The 16,600-nt window shown below is 34.4% G+C and overlaps 1 protein-coding gene across 1 annotated transcript in view; it reads left to right on the top strand.

Annotated features, from left to right (window-relative positions):
- The window catches only part of CFH (complement factor H), a 95,942-nt gene that overhangs the window by 67,714 nt on the left and 11,628 nt on the right, over positions 1 to 16,600 (top strand). Inside the window, exons 12-15 of the mRNA XM_019028297.4 lie at positions 5,857 to 6,033; positions 7,210 to 7,392; positions 7,501 to 7,680; positions 9,085 to 9,261. Coding sequence (XP_018883842.4) covers positions 5,857 to 6,033; positions 7,210 to 7,392; positions 7,501 to 7,680; positions 9,085 to 9,261 — 717 coding nt within the window. The remainder of the gene's footprint in view (positions 1 to 5,856; positions 6,034 to 7,209; positions 7,393 to 7,500; positions 7,681 to 9,084; positions 9,262 to 16,600) is intronic.

Below are 16,600 nucleotides of genomic sequence, written 5' to 3'. Positions count from 1 at the left end.
ATAATCAAGATCTTAACTTTTCTTTTTAAGATAATGCTTTTCACAATATTACTACAGACAGAATTTATATAAAATTAGCACAAAATATGTGAACAAACACACATACAAAAAAAAGAATTGCTATGTAGAAGATTGGTATAGACTTTTAGGAGAGAAATCCCAGTGATTCTCATTCAAGTGTGATTTTCTCAAATAATCTGCAAAACTCATTAAAACAAACACAAAAGCAAATTTCTGTAGTTATTATTTTGTGACATTACTTTTAAGAATAGTTTTAAATCTAATTTTGTAATTGTATTTTAATAATTGAGGTTATGATGTAATTAATTTTCTTTTTAGTATGATTCTAATTTATGAATTCTAGCTTGTACTTTTCTAAGTTAGCAAGAAAGGAGGATTCTGAATAAGAAAAATAATATTTTGGATAATATTTAGTAATGTTGCTGATTTTTAAAAATTATAAACATGTAAGAGATAATTTTACACATTTCTTATCTGAATCAGAATAATTATCAAATTTATTAAACATTGATATAAATAGTACATATAACAAAAATTGTTATATGTTAACATAAATATTCAGGATACCTAGAATTTGCCTTTCCATGTGAACTTGAAAATTTATCTTGGTTTGTTTTCTTTATTTGTAATATATTAATTATGCATTTTTTATATTTTTTCTAACTTAAAATATATTAGAAATGCTATTTTGGGTTCTTTTTCCTTGATTACATTAAACAAAAATACCAATTTTAATTAATTTCTTAGTGCATACATCTTCACTAATAAATCTTTGATGATAATTTACCTTTTTGTGATGTATATGTCAGTCATCAAGAATTATAAACATGATGAGACCAGAAATCATTTGAGGTTGTTTAGTTTCAGTTAAATAAAGTTATCCTTGACTCTGCAATGACAGATATTATACCATCATTATTCTTGGGATCCTCCCCAGTTCTATTATAAATTTAACTTCTTAAGATATTTCCATGGTGTTTTCTGATGTGTTCCTTTAATTTTTAAGATTTTAATTTCTATGTTTTATACGCTTAGATGGTCCAAATGCAGTTCTGTTGCATGGATATATTGCATAGTGGTGAAGTCTGTACTTTTAGTGTATTCATCACCCAAATACTGAACATTGCACCCATTAGGTAATTTCTTATTCCTCACCCTCTTGCTATCCTGCCACATTTCTGAGTCTCCAATGTCTGTTACTCAGCACTCTCTGTCCACATGTACACATTATTTAGCTCTCACTTATAAGTGACAATATGCGGGATTTTACTTTCTGAATCTGAATTATTTTACCTAAAATAATGGCCTTTAGTTTTATACATGTTGCTTCTGAAGGCATGATTTTATTCTTTTTTTTCTTTTTATTTTTTGTTTTGGCTGCGTAGTATTCTATGGCATATATCTATACCACATATTCTTTATCCAATCATCTGTTGGTGGACAGTTAGTTTGATTCCATATTATTGCTACTGTGAGTAGTGAGGCTATAAACATATGAGTCTGGGTATCATTTTGATATGATAATTGATTTCCTTTGGGTAGATACACAGTAGTGGGATTGCTGGGTGAAATGGTAGTTCTGTTTTTAGTTCTTTGGGAAATGTCCATTCTGTTTTCCATAGAGGTTGTACTAATTTACATTCCCACCAACAGTGTATAAGCATTCTTCTTTCTCCTCACTGTCACCAACATTTATTATTTTTTGACTATTTGACAGTGGCCACTGTGTCTAATGTAAGATGATAACTCATTTTTTAATTCGCATTTCTCTGATGATTACTGATATTGAGTTTTTTTTTCATATTTCTTGGTCATTTTCATGTCTTCTTTTGCAAAATATCTCTTAATATCCTTTGTCCACTTTTTCATGGGATTATTATTTTTTTTTCTTGTTGTGTTGTTTCAGTTCTTTGCAGATTCTGGATATTAGCCCTTTTTCAGATTCATAGTTTGCAAATATTTTCTTCCATTCTGAGGTTGTCTGTTTACTCTGTTTATTATTTCCTTTGCTGTGCAGAAAATTTTTAGTTTAATTCACAATCACCCAGAAGCAGGTCATTTAATTTTCATGTATATGGATAGTTTTGAAAATTCTTTATGATATTGATTTATAGTTATATTTCACCATGTTCTGATAAGATACTTGATATTATTTCTAAGCTTTAAAATTTTGGGAACTTGCTTTGTAGCTGTAGCCTAGCATATGGTCTGTTTTGGAGAATGTTCCATGCACAGGTGAGAAAAACATATATTCTGAGGTTGTTGGGTGGAATGTCGTTAAAATGTCTGTTAGGTCCATTTGTTCTACAGTCCAATTTAAGTATAAGGTTTCTTTGTTTATTTTTTTGTCCCGGCAATCTGTCTAGTATAGTCATTGGGGGTGTGGAGGTTGCTTGCCCTCATTATATTGCTGTTTATCTTTCTACTTAGCTCTAGTAGCATTTCATTTATGAATCTGAGTGCTGAGGTTTTGAGTGCATATATATTTAGAATTGTTATATCTTCTTGCTTCCTTTATCATTATATAATGAACTTCTTGTCTTTTTTTCTCTTGATTTGAAATTTTTTTTATATATAAATATAACTATACCAAATGCTTTTTGTTTCTGTTGTTCAAAATATCTGTCTCCATACCTTTACCATGAGTTTGTATAGGTTTCTCTAAGTTAGGTGGGTTTCTTGTGAGCAGCATGTGGTTGGTTTCTGTTTTCCAAATTTGGTCCAAAAATCTATATCTTTTAAGTGGAACATTTAATCTATTTATGTTAAAAGTTAATATTGTCATGTGAGGTTTTGTTCTTGTCATTATGTTAGTTGTTACCTAGCTGGTTTGTAGTCTCAACTGTGTAATTTTTTAATAAGACCTGTGAGTTTTGTACTTTTGCATGTCTTTATGATAGTGAGTATTTACCTTCTATTTCCATGTTCAGGACTCCCTGGATCATTTCTTGTGGGGTGAATTCCTAAAGTGGATTTCTAGTGGTGATGAACTTCCTTAGTATTAGCTTGTTTGGGAAAGACTTTATATATTCTTCATTTATGAAGTTTAGTTTAGCAAAATACAAAATATATCTCTAATATATGTTTTTTCAATAAATATGAGCTAATCTTTCTTTAAGAACCCTGAAAATAGGACACAACATCTTCTGGCTTGTAAAGTTTCTGCTGAGAAGTCCACTGTTAGTCTTATGAGATTTCCTTTATAGTTGATTAGATGCTTTTCTCTTGCTGATTTTATAATTTTTCCCGTTCACATTGACTTTAGATAGCCTGATGACTATATGTTTGTAGAAGTTCATCTCGCAATGCATCTTCCTGGTGTTATCTGAGCCTCTTGTATAAGGATGTCTATGTCTCTAGCAAGAGGGCAAGAGGAGATAAATTTTCCTCAAAAAGGTTTTTTTAGCTTTTTCTTCTCCCTCAAGAATATCTATAACTCTTAAGTTTTCTCATTTTTTAGAACGTCATTTTTCTCAAAACCTTTGCTCATTAAAAAATGTTATTTGCTCTTTATTTTTGTCTGACAGGGTTAATTGGAAAGACCTGTCTTCAAGCTCTGAGAGCAAGTTTTTCTGCTTGATGTAATCTGTAATTAAATCTTTCAACTGTATTTTGTAATTCTTCAATGAATTTTTAATTTCCATAAGTTCTATTTGTTTTTTAAAAAATATTTTTAGTACATTTTTCATTCATATCCTGAGTTTTTTTCTAATTTCTTTGTGCTGCTTTTCAACTTTCTCTTGGACTCCATTTAGCTACTTTAAAATAAATATTTTAAATTCTTTGGTATTTCAAAGATTTTATTTTGGTTAGGACTTTTTGCTGAAGAGTTAGTGTGATCCTTTGCGAGTGTTGTAATACGCTGTTTTAAATCATACTTCCAGAAATGTTTCAGTGGTTTCTTCTCATCCAGCTGAACTATCCCTTCTTATTTTTAAGTCCAGTTTCCAACAGACGGGATTTTTTTTTCCGCTTTGAGAATATGACTACGATGTATGTTGCATAGGGCTATTTGGTTTAGGTTCTGGGTTCTTTCAGTGGTAAAGACTCTGTTTGAGTACATTGGTTAGAGATAACTTTTGCATGATGGCTTTCTTAATTGCTGGTTGTAATAGTTATGTACTGGGTGTATGACGAGGCTTACTGCCTCCTGAAGGGCTGGTATGGAGGACTTCGCAGAAAACTAACCTTGTTCTGCATCATGCCCTAGTGTCAGCATTTTGCACTGGGCTGTGCAGTTCAACATTCAGGACAGTAGGTGGCGCGGACAGGTAAGAGCCAGCCGCAGCAGAGGCAGATGAGCCTACGCTTGTCACTGTTTATGGGAGACTCTCTGTTGCCCCAAGGAATGGACTGATCTGTGAAAGGTGGTCTGAGGAGCTGGGGACAAAGTGGGGTAGATCTGTACCACTAAGCTCACCCTTGGATGCTCCAAGGATGAGCACAAGCACCAGCCCTGACAGGGGTGTCAGGGGAAGAAGCTGGGGACATACCCGTAGCTTGTCTTTCTTGCAAGCCTGGCTTCATTGGGCACATCACCAGTGGAGTTGTAGCCACCCCTAATACCCCTACAATGTCCGTCCTCTGGTGTGTCTACACCAGTCTCCTTTGCGAGTGACCACAGCTATGAACACAGAATTGGGTCCACGGGACATGTTCCCCTCTCTACATCCGTGCCCAAGCGCTGGGACCATTGGGCTCCTGGGATGGATCTATACTCCTCCCTTGCAGAGCCAAACACCGCGTCTGCGTGTCTGCTGGAAGTGGCGTAGTCATTTTCAGCCCACAAGCAGGTTGCTCTTGCACACAGGAAAGTGAATGCTACAGTCTTCTTTGCCACAAGGGGTGTTCCTTTGTTGCACTTTCCATTAGGAATAGCCTTCCTGGTGGTTAAACTATTGGGAATGCTGTAACTCCTTTGGGTCCAGCCAGCTATGGGTGACTGCCACATCCAAGCAGGTGCCAGGGAATATTTGTGCGGCTCTGGTGTTATGGGGACAGAGGGCTGAGGTTCCTGGGTAGGAAACAGTCCCCACGTGAGTGCACTGCAGGCATGAAACCTACCACTGCAGCTCAGGCCCAAGGGGAAGGCAGATGACCCTATTCAACTAGCAGTTTGGTGTAATGCCCTCAAGAAGTTCCCAAATCTCCACTCACACCAGTGTGTGTGTTCACGAAGGCAGAAGAGCTCTCTGATGGCTTGGATCCACACGGTGAGCTGCAGGGAGCCCAGAAGACTCCTACCTACACTTTCTATGAGGTCCCACAGGGTCCTAGTCAACCTTTTCCAGGCTCTTGCTTCTATCTTTTTCCATGCTTTGGCTTCTCTCCATGGTTTCTCTATGACGCTCCTGCACCCTCTCTTAAATATTTTTCAAGTTATGATCATTTACCTGTAACTTTGGTTCTTCTTTCTGAGGAGAACTGGTGTCCAAACTCCTTAGTCAGTCATCTTGTTTTCAAAAAGCCCCAATTCTGGTCTATATGCACTTTTCTTTTTTAATATGAGAGAGTAATTTCATGTTTTGAGTAAAAAAAGTAATATTAAATTTCATTAATGTCAGTGATTAAAACTAGATTCATTGTAAATAAGTTGAATTTACAAATTAATTTTTAGAACAGATATATTTCAATACCATAACATTATAATAAAGTTCCATTTCAATTTAGACAGCATATAAAACATAATATGTAGCATTCTTTACAGGAAAAAGGATTTATCTGATGCCCCTCTGTATGACCCAATATCAACTTCACTTTATTGTGGCATATGTAAAATTAACTTTGGCAATGATTAATTATATATTCTCATGAAATTATTTTACCTTTTTTAAGAAAGAGAATGCGAACTTCCTAAAATAGATGTACACTTAGTTCCTGATCGCAAGAAAGACCAGTATAAAGTTGGAGAGGTGTTGAAATTCTCCTGCAAACCAGGATTTACAATAGTTGGACCTAATTCCGTTCAGTGCTACCACTTTGGATTGTCTCCTGACCTCCCAATATGTAAAGGTGAATGCTTATCTTACAATTGCTGAAATAAGAATTAGAACTTTGAATACCAACTTTTTTTTTCTTAATTTTGTTTGGGTTCCCATTGCCTGTAATCTAATGAATAAAGTCAAATATTTGCCTGTGAAGGACATGTATTGAGTACTGAATACCTGAGATTCAGTCACTTAAGTTAATCTCCACTGTTTCTTGAACGATGTGCTGGAAGTATTCCTAGACACACAGGTGTTGTCGGTCTTAGTCTACTTTAGGTTTATGTTTCTATAAAGGAATAACTGAGTCTGGATGATTTATAAAAATGTTTTATTTGGCTCACTATACTCATGACTATAAAATTCAAGATCGGGCATCTGCATTCGGTGAGAGCCACAGAATAAGGGTAGAAAGGGAAGAGGAGCCACTGTGTCCAGAGAACACATGATGAGAGAGGAAGCAAGAGAGAGAGCAGGGCAGTGACAGGCTCTTTTTAAGAACCAGCTCTTCCAGGAGCTAATAGAGTGAGAACTCACCCTGAGAAGGGGCATTCATCTCTTCATGAGAGATCCATACCCGTGATCCAAACATCTCCCATTAGGCCCCACCTGAAACACTGGGGATGAAGTTTCAACATGGGGTTGGAGGTGACAAACATTTAAACCATACTAGTGGCTGACAATGGAGGGATTTCTTTGTTGATTTTCATTTTGCTTGAAATGTCAACATCCATTCTGGACATTTTATATAGTGTGGGCTGTAACTTAAGTTTCACTGAGTGTGTCTAAACAATATTTAAGCAGCTTATATTCAGTTCAGTTGCTTGTATTGATTAGTCAAACTTAAAGTATGTTGATCAAATGCTTGCCTCAGTTATGATATTTTTCCAAAATGTTATGATAAAATGTTTCCATGAAATGTAAAAATTAACATGATTTTCATAACCACATTTGCTAATTGGTTTTCTTGCATCTTTAAGATATCTAGAAGTCTGAGCGTATTTTAACATTTTAATATACCTTCAATATGACAATTTAGTATAAGTAATACAATATGAACACCATTCTTGATTGTTTAGGATGCTATAATAAGTTACATAATGAAGAATACATGAATAAAAGAAGAAAATCTTTCCATTTTACTGAATTTTTATATTGTAAAACAGACAATTTAACCATTATTTACATAGTATTTCTACTATAGAGCAAGTACAATCATGTGGTCCACCTCCTGAACTCCTCAATGGGGATGTTAAGGAAAAAACGAAAGAAGAATATGGACACAGTGAAGTGGTGGAATATTATTGCAATCCTAGATTTCTAATGAAGGGACCTAATAAAATTCAATGTGTTGATGGAGAGTGGACAACTTTACCAGTGTGTATTGGTAATGTATAAAATATTAATATTTAAACTTGTCAAAACTTTTGTATTTTGTATCTAAAACACATACATCATGTTTTCACACTAAACTTTTTTTGTAAAATTCACATAGTGGAGGAGAGTACCTGTGGAGATATACCTGAACTTGAACATGGCTGGGCCCAGCTTTCTTCCCCTCCTTATTACTATGGAGATTCAGTGGAGTTCAGTTGCTCAGAATCATTTACAATGATTGGGCACAGATCAATTACGTGTATTCATGGAGTATGGACCCAACTTCCTCAGTGTGTGGGTGAGAATACCCTTCTTAAATCAACATTTAACAAAGTTTAATATTTTTATTGTAAAAACAATAATTGCAACTATATTTTTGAAATTTACAGATATGCCTCAACATGTCCAGTCTTCAGTATGAGACCAATCTTTTGCATATTGCTTATAATTCAATATGTGTCTAGAAAGAAAAAACAAAGCCAGTAATGTAATTTTATGAATCTTTCTGCGTCTGATAACAGTATTGTTTATATTTAAAAGTGTGAAGCAACATTTTACTTATAAAATTGTCATGTGAGGCCAGGGTGGTTGCTCACGCCTATAACCTCAACACTTCAGGAGGCCAAGGCAAGAAGATTGCTTGAGGCCAGGAGCTAGACACTAGTGTGGGCAATATAGCAAAAGCCCATCTCTATAAAAAAAATTTTGTAATTAGTTAAGGTGTGGTGGTGCATGCCTGTAATCCAGCTACTTGGGAGGCTGAGGAGGAATGATTGCTTAAGGCCAGGAATTCGAGATTGCAGTGAGCTCTATTGTGCATTCCAGCCTGGGCAACAGAGTAAGACTCTTTCTTTAAAAAACAAAAATATTAAAAAATTATCATATGATTAAATATGAGTACTAATTACTGAGAAATTATAACAGTTTTATATAAAATATAAATATTATTGTTATTATATGGTACTCCTTTTTAGGCACTGAGAAGCAAAGAAACAAAGTTGACAAAATACCTACTTACTACTCTCCCATAGGATTCTTTTCTCTCTTAAAGCTTCCAAAAGTGATAATTTTTCAGTTTGTTCCATATCAGCCAAAATAAGTTAATGTGCTGCAGGGTTGGTGGGCCACAGGCCCTCTACGTCAGTGGTATAGCTGAGTGACATGAGGTAGTCAGGGACTGAGTCAGGACGTAAACAAATCTCATTGACGGACTTCACACTGTAAATCTCATGTCTTGATCAGCAAGAAGGCAAGGTGATTCACTTACAGTGTGACTTGAGATGTACAATCTTTAAAATCATTTTGCCTCTTTGATGACTAACCGGGAGGATCTTGGGGACCCTCATTCACTTTTCTCTAAACTGAGATTTTTCCTAAAGTTTTCCTGGGTCCTGAATTCTAAGAGTCCTAATGTCCAATCATACTTATTTATCCAGTGAAATATCCAATGATATTTTGTATTTCCCAAAGAATAAAATGTCTTCTGACAGGTATCTCTAACATTTCAGCGACAGAATACAGGGCTTATATTTTGACATAATAGCATTTTGATGCAATGTGATCAGGAATAACTTGGTTGGTGAAATTTATAATGATTAAGTCATAATTTTACCATGCTAATACCATTTACTTTATAACTATTTTTATGTAATAGTTTGATTCTTATCATTTGAATTTTCATAAAAATATATTTATTTTATAGCAATAGATAAACTTAAGAAGTGCAAATCATCAAATTTAATTATACTTGAGGAACACTTAAAAAACAAGAAGGAATTCGATCATAATTCTAACATAAGGTACAGATGTAGAGGAAAAGAAGGATGGATACACACAGTCTGCATAAATGGAAGATGGGATCCAGAAGTGAACTGCTCAAGTAAGCTCTTATTTTGTTTTCAGAAATGTATTCTATTTCTCATTTGGAAAAGTAATAGGCACGTGTGTCTTTTAAAAACTTTAGCTATTTATTATTACAAATGCTCCTGAATAAGGCAGGTAAATTAGAAACTAATGAAAACGCTGTTCCTAATATTAACTGTGCCCTGTGAATTAGTTACCTTTAGTATAAACACACACACACACACACACACACACACACACACACACACACACACACACATAAACCAGGCACTACATGTCATCATTACTGTTGGAGGACCAGTGCTTCTCATTCCTTTTCTTGTCAACAAATGTTCCTGTGCCTATACCTCTGTCTATGCCAATAACTACTATGTATCTGTTTGTATATGTCTGTATGCATGTATGTATGTATCTATATCTATTTCTGTTGATTCATTTATTTAATCTATCTCTCTGTCTATTCATCTATCTGTTCATCTACCTAATCATCTATTTATCTATTAATTTATTGTTTATCTATCTTGAAAAGTTAGTCGTATTGACACATACAGTTTCACTCGAATAGTGTAGGTTTTATTCCAGTCTTCTCACATTTTATATCTGTATTTTGCTATCCAATTGTGGGTTTCCTTGCCTCACTAGCTTCAATATTTTTACCAATGTCTGCCAGTCTAGGATATACAGAAAACATTGACAACCAATACAAAAACTAATCTGCTATCAACATTTCAATATGTTTAGAGTCCTTAAAGAAGCAAATAATATATATATATGCAGTGAAGTGTACACGTTCTACAGTTTTTTCTTGAAGTTTTATAGTTTTAGCCATTCTATATAGATTTATTAAAATGATCGTATAGTTATCGTCCTTTCTGTTAATGGGATGCCTCACCTTTACTAATTTGCCTATGTTAAACAACCTTTACATTTCTTGGATTAAACCCATTTGATCATAGTGAATGATCTTTTTAATGTGCTGTAGGATTTGTTTTCCTAGTATAGTGTTGAGGGGTTTTGTACCTATGTTCATCAGGGGATTTTGCCTGTAGTTTTCTATTTGCGTTGTGTCCTTGTCTGGTTTTGGTTCCAGAGTAATGTTGGGCCACTAGAATGAGTTAGAAAAATGATCTCCTCTTCAAATTTTGGAGTCGTTTTAGAAGAATTGGTATTAGTTCTTTCTAAAATGTTGTTATAATTCAGCAATGAAGCCATCAGGTCTTGGATTTTCTTTGATGGGAAACATTTTATTACTGACTTAATCTCTTGCCTCATGATTACTCTGTTCAGATTTTCTATTTCCTCTGAATTAATCGTCGTAGGCTGTGTGTCTAGAAATTTATCCATTTCTTCTAGGTTATCCAATTTCTTGGCATATAATTGCTAATAATGGTCTCTCATTATACTTTGTATTTTTGTGATATCAGTTGTAATATCACCCTTTTCATCTCCGATTGTGTGTTTCTTTAAGCCGTATCTCTCTTTTTCAGTTATTCTGGTTAAAGCTTTGTCAATTTTTGATTATCTAAAAAAAAAACTATTTTCATTGATATTTTGTACTGCTTTGGGGGCTCTATTTTACTTGCTTTTACTCTGATCTTTATGATTTCCATCCTTATACTAATTTTGGAATTGACTAGTTTGTTCATGTTTTTCTGCTTCTTTGAGGTGTACTACTAGACTGTTTATTTGAGTTCTTTCCACTTTCTTGATATAGGCAATTATTCCTAAAAACATCAATCTTAGAACTACTTTTGCTGCATCCCATAAGTTTTGCTACGTTTTGTTTCCATTCTCCTTTTCTCAAAATATTTTTAAATTTATTTAAAATGGTTTGACCCTATGATTGTTTCAGAGCATATTGTCTAATTTTCACCTAATTTAAAATTTTCCATAGTTCCTCCTATTATTGATTTCTCATTTCATACCTTTGTTGTCAGAAAAGTGACTTGATATGATTTCAGTCTTCTTGAATTTGATAAGACTTGTTTTGTGGCCTAACATATAACATATTCTGGGGAATATTCTGTGTGCATTTGAGAAGAATATGTGTTTTTTTGTTATGTGGAATGTTCTTTATATGTCTGTCCAATCTATTTGGTATAAATTATTGTTTAAGTTTAATGTTTCCTTATTGATATTCTGTCTGGATCATCTGTCTCAATGTTGAAAGTAAAATATTGATATCCCCTACTATTACTGTGTTGCAGCCCACATCTCCATTCAGATTCCTAAATGTTTCCTTTATATATTTAGTTGCTTTGATGTTGGGTGCATATATAGGTTTATAACAGTTGTATTATCTTGACAAATTGACCCCGTTATCATTATATAATAACCTTCTTTGTACCTTTATACAATTTTTCCCTTAAGTCTATTTTGTCTGAAATGAGTATAACTACCCCTGTTCTCTTTTAGTTTTTATTTTTATAGGTTTTTTTCCATGCCTTCACTGCAATCTGTGAATTTACGTTACAGTGAAGTAAGTCAATTGTAAGCAGTTTATAATTGGGTATTAATTTTTGATTTATTTAGTCATTCTATGCCTTTTGATTGTAGAATATATTCCATTTCCATTTAAAGTAATTTTAGATAGGTAAGGATTTATAGTGGTAATTTGTTAATTGTGTTCTGGTTGTTTTTTAAATTCTTTGTTTCTTTCTTGCTTGCTTTATTCATGGTTTGATGACTTTCTGTAGCCATATGCTTAGGATTTTTTCTTTTAATCTTTTGTGTATCTATTAGATGTTTTGCTTTTGGCTATCCTTAGGCTTGCATAGCATACCTTATAAAAGGCTATTTGAAGTTGTAGTTATCCTTAGGCTTGCATAACATATCTTATAACAGGCTATTTTAAGCTGATAGGAACTGAATTTTGATTACATATAAAATATCTAAATTTTACTCTGCTCCTCCCATGTTTTCTCTTTGATCACATACTTTGCATCTTTCAATAATTCGTATCTCTTAACAAAGTTTGTAGCTTCAGTTGTTCTTAGCACTTTTGCTTTTAACCTTTATGCTAGCTGTATTTACCCATCACTATTACAGTATTAGAGTGTTTGAATTTCATATTGTGCTTACTTTTACTAGTAAGTTTTATACTTTAACATCTTCATGTTACTAATTAGCATCCTCTTCTTTCACCTTCAAGAACTCCCTTTAACATTTCTTGTAAGGCAGGAAAGTGTCCTTATGCTCTCTCAGCTTTTTTTCAATCTCAGAAAGCCTTTATCACTCCTTTGTTTTTAAGACAGAACAGTGGAATCTAGAATTATTCCTTGGCAGTTATTTTCTTTCAGAATTTTGAGTATATCATTCCATTTCCTTATGGCCTGCAAGGTTTCTGTTGAGTAATCCACTGATAGTCTTGTGGAAATTCCATTTTATGTAACCATTCACTTTTCATTGGCTTTTTTCAATACTTCGTCTATAACTTTTGATAATTTTATTGTGTTATGTCTTAAAGTGACTATCTTTTATTAAACTTATTTGATTTCCTTTGAGATTTCTGGGTGTGGGTTTCTATTTCTTTCCCAGTTGTTGAAAGTTTTCTGTCATTATTTTTTTGAATATATTTTCTGTATCGTTGTGTTTCTTTCTGTTTTTAACATGGTGATAATGCATACGTTATTCCACATGGTAGTATTCCATCTGGATCTTAAGCTATCTTCACTTTTATTTATTTATGTGTTTATTTTGGTTCTCAGATATGGTGATTTTCAGTAATTTGACTTCAAGTTCACTAATTCCTTCTTCTCTTTCATCTAGTCTGCTGATGAATACCTCTTTAAAACTTTTCCGTTCAGTTATAGTATTCTCAAATTTGTGATTTTTGTTTGGTATTTTTAAAATACTTTCTACCTCTTTGTTGAAGTAGTTAATTTGTTTTTGCATTGCTCTCTTGGTCTCAGTGAGTATCTTTATGACCGTTATTTTGAATTCCTTCTTGAGTAAAACACCTATATCCACTTCCCTCAGGTCAATTTCTGGAGACTCATCTTGTTCTTTTGTTTGGAGTTATGTTATCTTGTTTCTTTATTTTCTTTAACTCACAGTGTTTCTATGCAATAGATAAGACAATGGCCTTTCTCAGTCTTATCAGACTGGCTTCATATAGGAGAAAGACCTCACTAATTTTTCCAGCCAGAGATTTTCATGTGCCTCTCAAGTCTTTGTGCGGACTGCTGTCTCTTATTTTTTGTGGCCCCCTGGAGGTTAGAATGTGCCACATCTTTTCAGGACCTGGGACCAACAAGTTAGGAGCCAGGAGGTCTAGATGTAGCTGAAAATATTGAAGACTTGGCTGTGTATTTACTTACTTCTATTTTCATAGTGAAAGTGAATGTGCGTGTTTATCTCCCACTCTCTCTCTGTATTACACCAAGTAAAGAATCTGTGGCTAATACCTGTACTAATATTCAGGCTGCATGCTCTGATCCTGAAGAGGTATCTGCTTGAAATGAGTCCATTGTATTACCAGCTTTTTGTATTCTGTGATGTAGGGCCTTTCAGGAATGCAGATCTCTATCATCTCCCAGTGTGAGTTTGTTAAGGAGACCATCTCTTGAGTTGGAGCTATAGAAGTGATGACCTTTGAATGCATGGCTAAACTTGGTCCAGGAAGAATGGATAAATCTGAATTTATCATTGGGGCGAGACTCATGAAGTGCCAAACTTTGGCTTTGGCTGCGGGAAGATTATTGTTTGTTTGCGTCATTAGATACCCTGTGCAAGCTCGATAGAGGCCAGTTCATTAAGTAGCCAGTGGAAGTATGTGTCCTAAGCCCTTTCGACAGAGAAATGGAAATTGAACTTTCTCTTCCCTTTTCTGCACTGTTCCAATTTGGCATAGCGCCTGGAGTTTTTACATAGCATTTTAAGACCATCTATTTGCTTTATGATCTATGGAGACTGGTATTTTTCTAATATCTGCTGTGACAGTTAAGAGTTTTAAGAGGAGTCCTTTTGGAGGTAACTGTAAAGGTTGTAGCACTTGATGGATGACACAAACCTTTTTGAGGATAAACAGGGGAGCTGCATTTTAAAAACCATTTCTTTGCACTGCTCTTGGGCAATGAAGCTCCTGGAAGTGCTTACACACCCATATAAAACGCCATTTCTTTTTTCAGTGGTCTAGATAGACTCTGGACATATTTTGTGCCCTCTACTCCCAGAACTAAGAGCTTTAGAATACAGTCCCTGAATGAAAGTTGTAAAAGTTAGGGCACTCAAGTTTGTGTGGACAAACTTGTTCTAAGAGTGATTAATGTACCTGGATGTATCACTGGGGTGAGCCACGGGAACCGGCTAGAGAAGTGCCTGATGCAAGTTCATTAGAATTCAGACTGCAAGTTTTTTAGAATTCAGACCTCCAAGTAGCCACATGAAGAATATACCATAAAACTCCTTCTCGGGAGAAACAGGGAACTGTTTTTTCAGCCCCTTCTCTGAACTGCTATTAAGGAATGAAGTTTCTGGAAGCTCTTCAGCACTTGTATCATACCACCATTTTTCCTGTGATCTAGAGAGACTCTCATGTGTTTAATCTCCTCTGCTTCCAAAATCAGTGAATTAAAGGCCAAAACACAGGATGCTTTATGTGAGATCCAAAAACTTCTCCACAAGGAGAAACTGGGTTCTTGAGATTCCTTTTCTAATTGTGTGGTGCAGTGAACAAGGCTGGGGTCCATGCTCCATTGTGTTGCAACTTTTCTTACTTGTTCAATGTGAATGTTGTCTTTGTTGCCTGGTAAGTAGGAGTCCCTTTACTGGTCTTTCATTTTCTTTCAGGAGGAGTTCATCCATGAATAGATGTTTGTTTAGGACATTCTTGGGTGGAAGAAGAGTCAGGAGCTTCCACTTCTGCCATTTTGCTGGCATCACCCCCTACCTAGCTCTTTATTTTACTCCTAGGAAACTAGAGTATTGCAGGTATCGTTAAGTGCTCCTACACAAGCAAGAGAGAAACCAGTACTTTAGGATGCTCCCCCAAAAGCTAGGATGATAGATGCTTAGTTCACTCTTATCTTTCCTCTCTGAGGGAGAAGCAGTCAAAATATATTGGTGTCTGTTTACTTTAGGGGATTGCAGGAGGCTTTGAACTGGTTTCTTGATTTCTCATAAAGGGAATTGTTTCCAGTATTGTCATTGAATCAGTGTGCCTGTGGGGGGAAGGGAGAGTGGTGGCTTCCTATACTGGCATCGTGCTGATGTCACTGCCCTCTTTCATCCTCAATATTGATCATTTTTTAAATCTTTATCGTTTTTACTTTGTCCTCAATTTTATTAATATTTTCAAAAACCAATTGTAATGCCTTTAAATTTTCTCCATTTGCTCTGTATTTTTTAGTTTTCTTATATTTTACTGATTTTAGCTTTGCTAATTTTCTCCCTTCTCTGTGTTTCTTTGTCCGTTTTCTCTTCTTCACTGATTTTACTGTTTTCCTCCTTCTGATGACTTCAGTTTTAATTTCACTTTTCTCAGTCTTAGGGTGAAAAATGAAAACATGGTCACAAACTATCATACTTTGAAAATATAAAACTTTAAAGCTCTATTCTTTTAAGCACTGCTTTAGCTGTGTCCCAAAATGTTACACACGTGTGTGTGTGTATGTTCTATGTGTCGGGAGACAGAGAGAGAGAGTTCATTTTTATTTGATTTGAAATATTTTCTCATTTGTCTTGTGGTTTGTCTGTTGATGATTAATTATATGGAAGTTTATTGTTTAATTTCAAAATATTTGTTTTTTTCTAGATAAGTGATTTTTGCTGGTTTCTAATTTAATTCTGTTGTGAAAGAATACTGGGAAAATTTCAATATTTTGAAACACTCAGTTTTTTAATTGCTCAGCACCTAGTCTACCTTGCTGATGGTTCTATTTACAAATAAAAATATGCATACACACTAAATGTAGAATTAGGCTATACTGGGTCACAATGTTCTTTAAATTTATTTGCCATGTCACAAAATGTTAAATAATCTCTTTCTTAATTGTTTACTATCAGAAAATACTTTAAATTAAATAATAATGATTGTGGTACACATTAAAATCAATGGGATACAGCTGAAACAGAGATGTATTTAGCATTATAACATGCATCAGAAAAAACAAATAAAAAAATAAAAGCAACAGGTACTACAATCTAGAAGGTAGACAGGAATGTACACCCAACAAAAATAGAAGGAAAGAATCATTCAAGCACAAATAGTTGACCATTAATCTTAAGAAAAATAAATTGATGAGAATGTTAAAAACATGTCAAAATATTGAAAAACGGAAATAAGCAAAATACTTTTGATAAATATGAAATACTTTATCATAAGCGAAAAAAGAAAACTCGACATTATCAATAAC

The sequence above is a fragment of the Gorilla gorilla genome, chromosome 1 (genome assembly GCF_029281585.2).
Source record: "Gorilla gorilla gorilla isolate KB3781 chromosome 1, NHGRI_mGorGor1-v2.1_pri, whole genome shotgun sequence".
In the NCBI taxonomy this organism is placed as follows: Eukaryota; Metazoa; Chordata; class Mammalia; order Primates; family Hominidae; genus Gorilla; species Gorilla gorilla.
The sequence above is the reverse complement of the archived record's forward strand: the minus strand, read 5'-3'. Positions and strand labels throughout refer to the sequence as shown.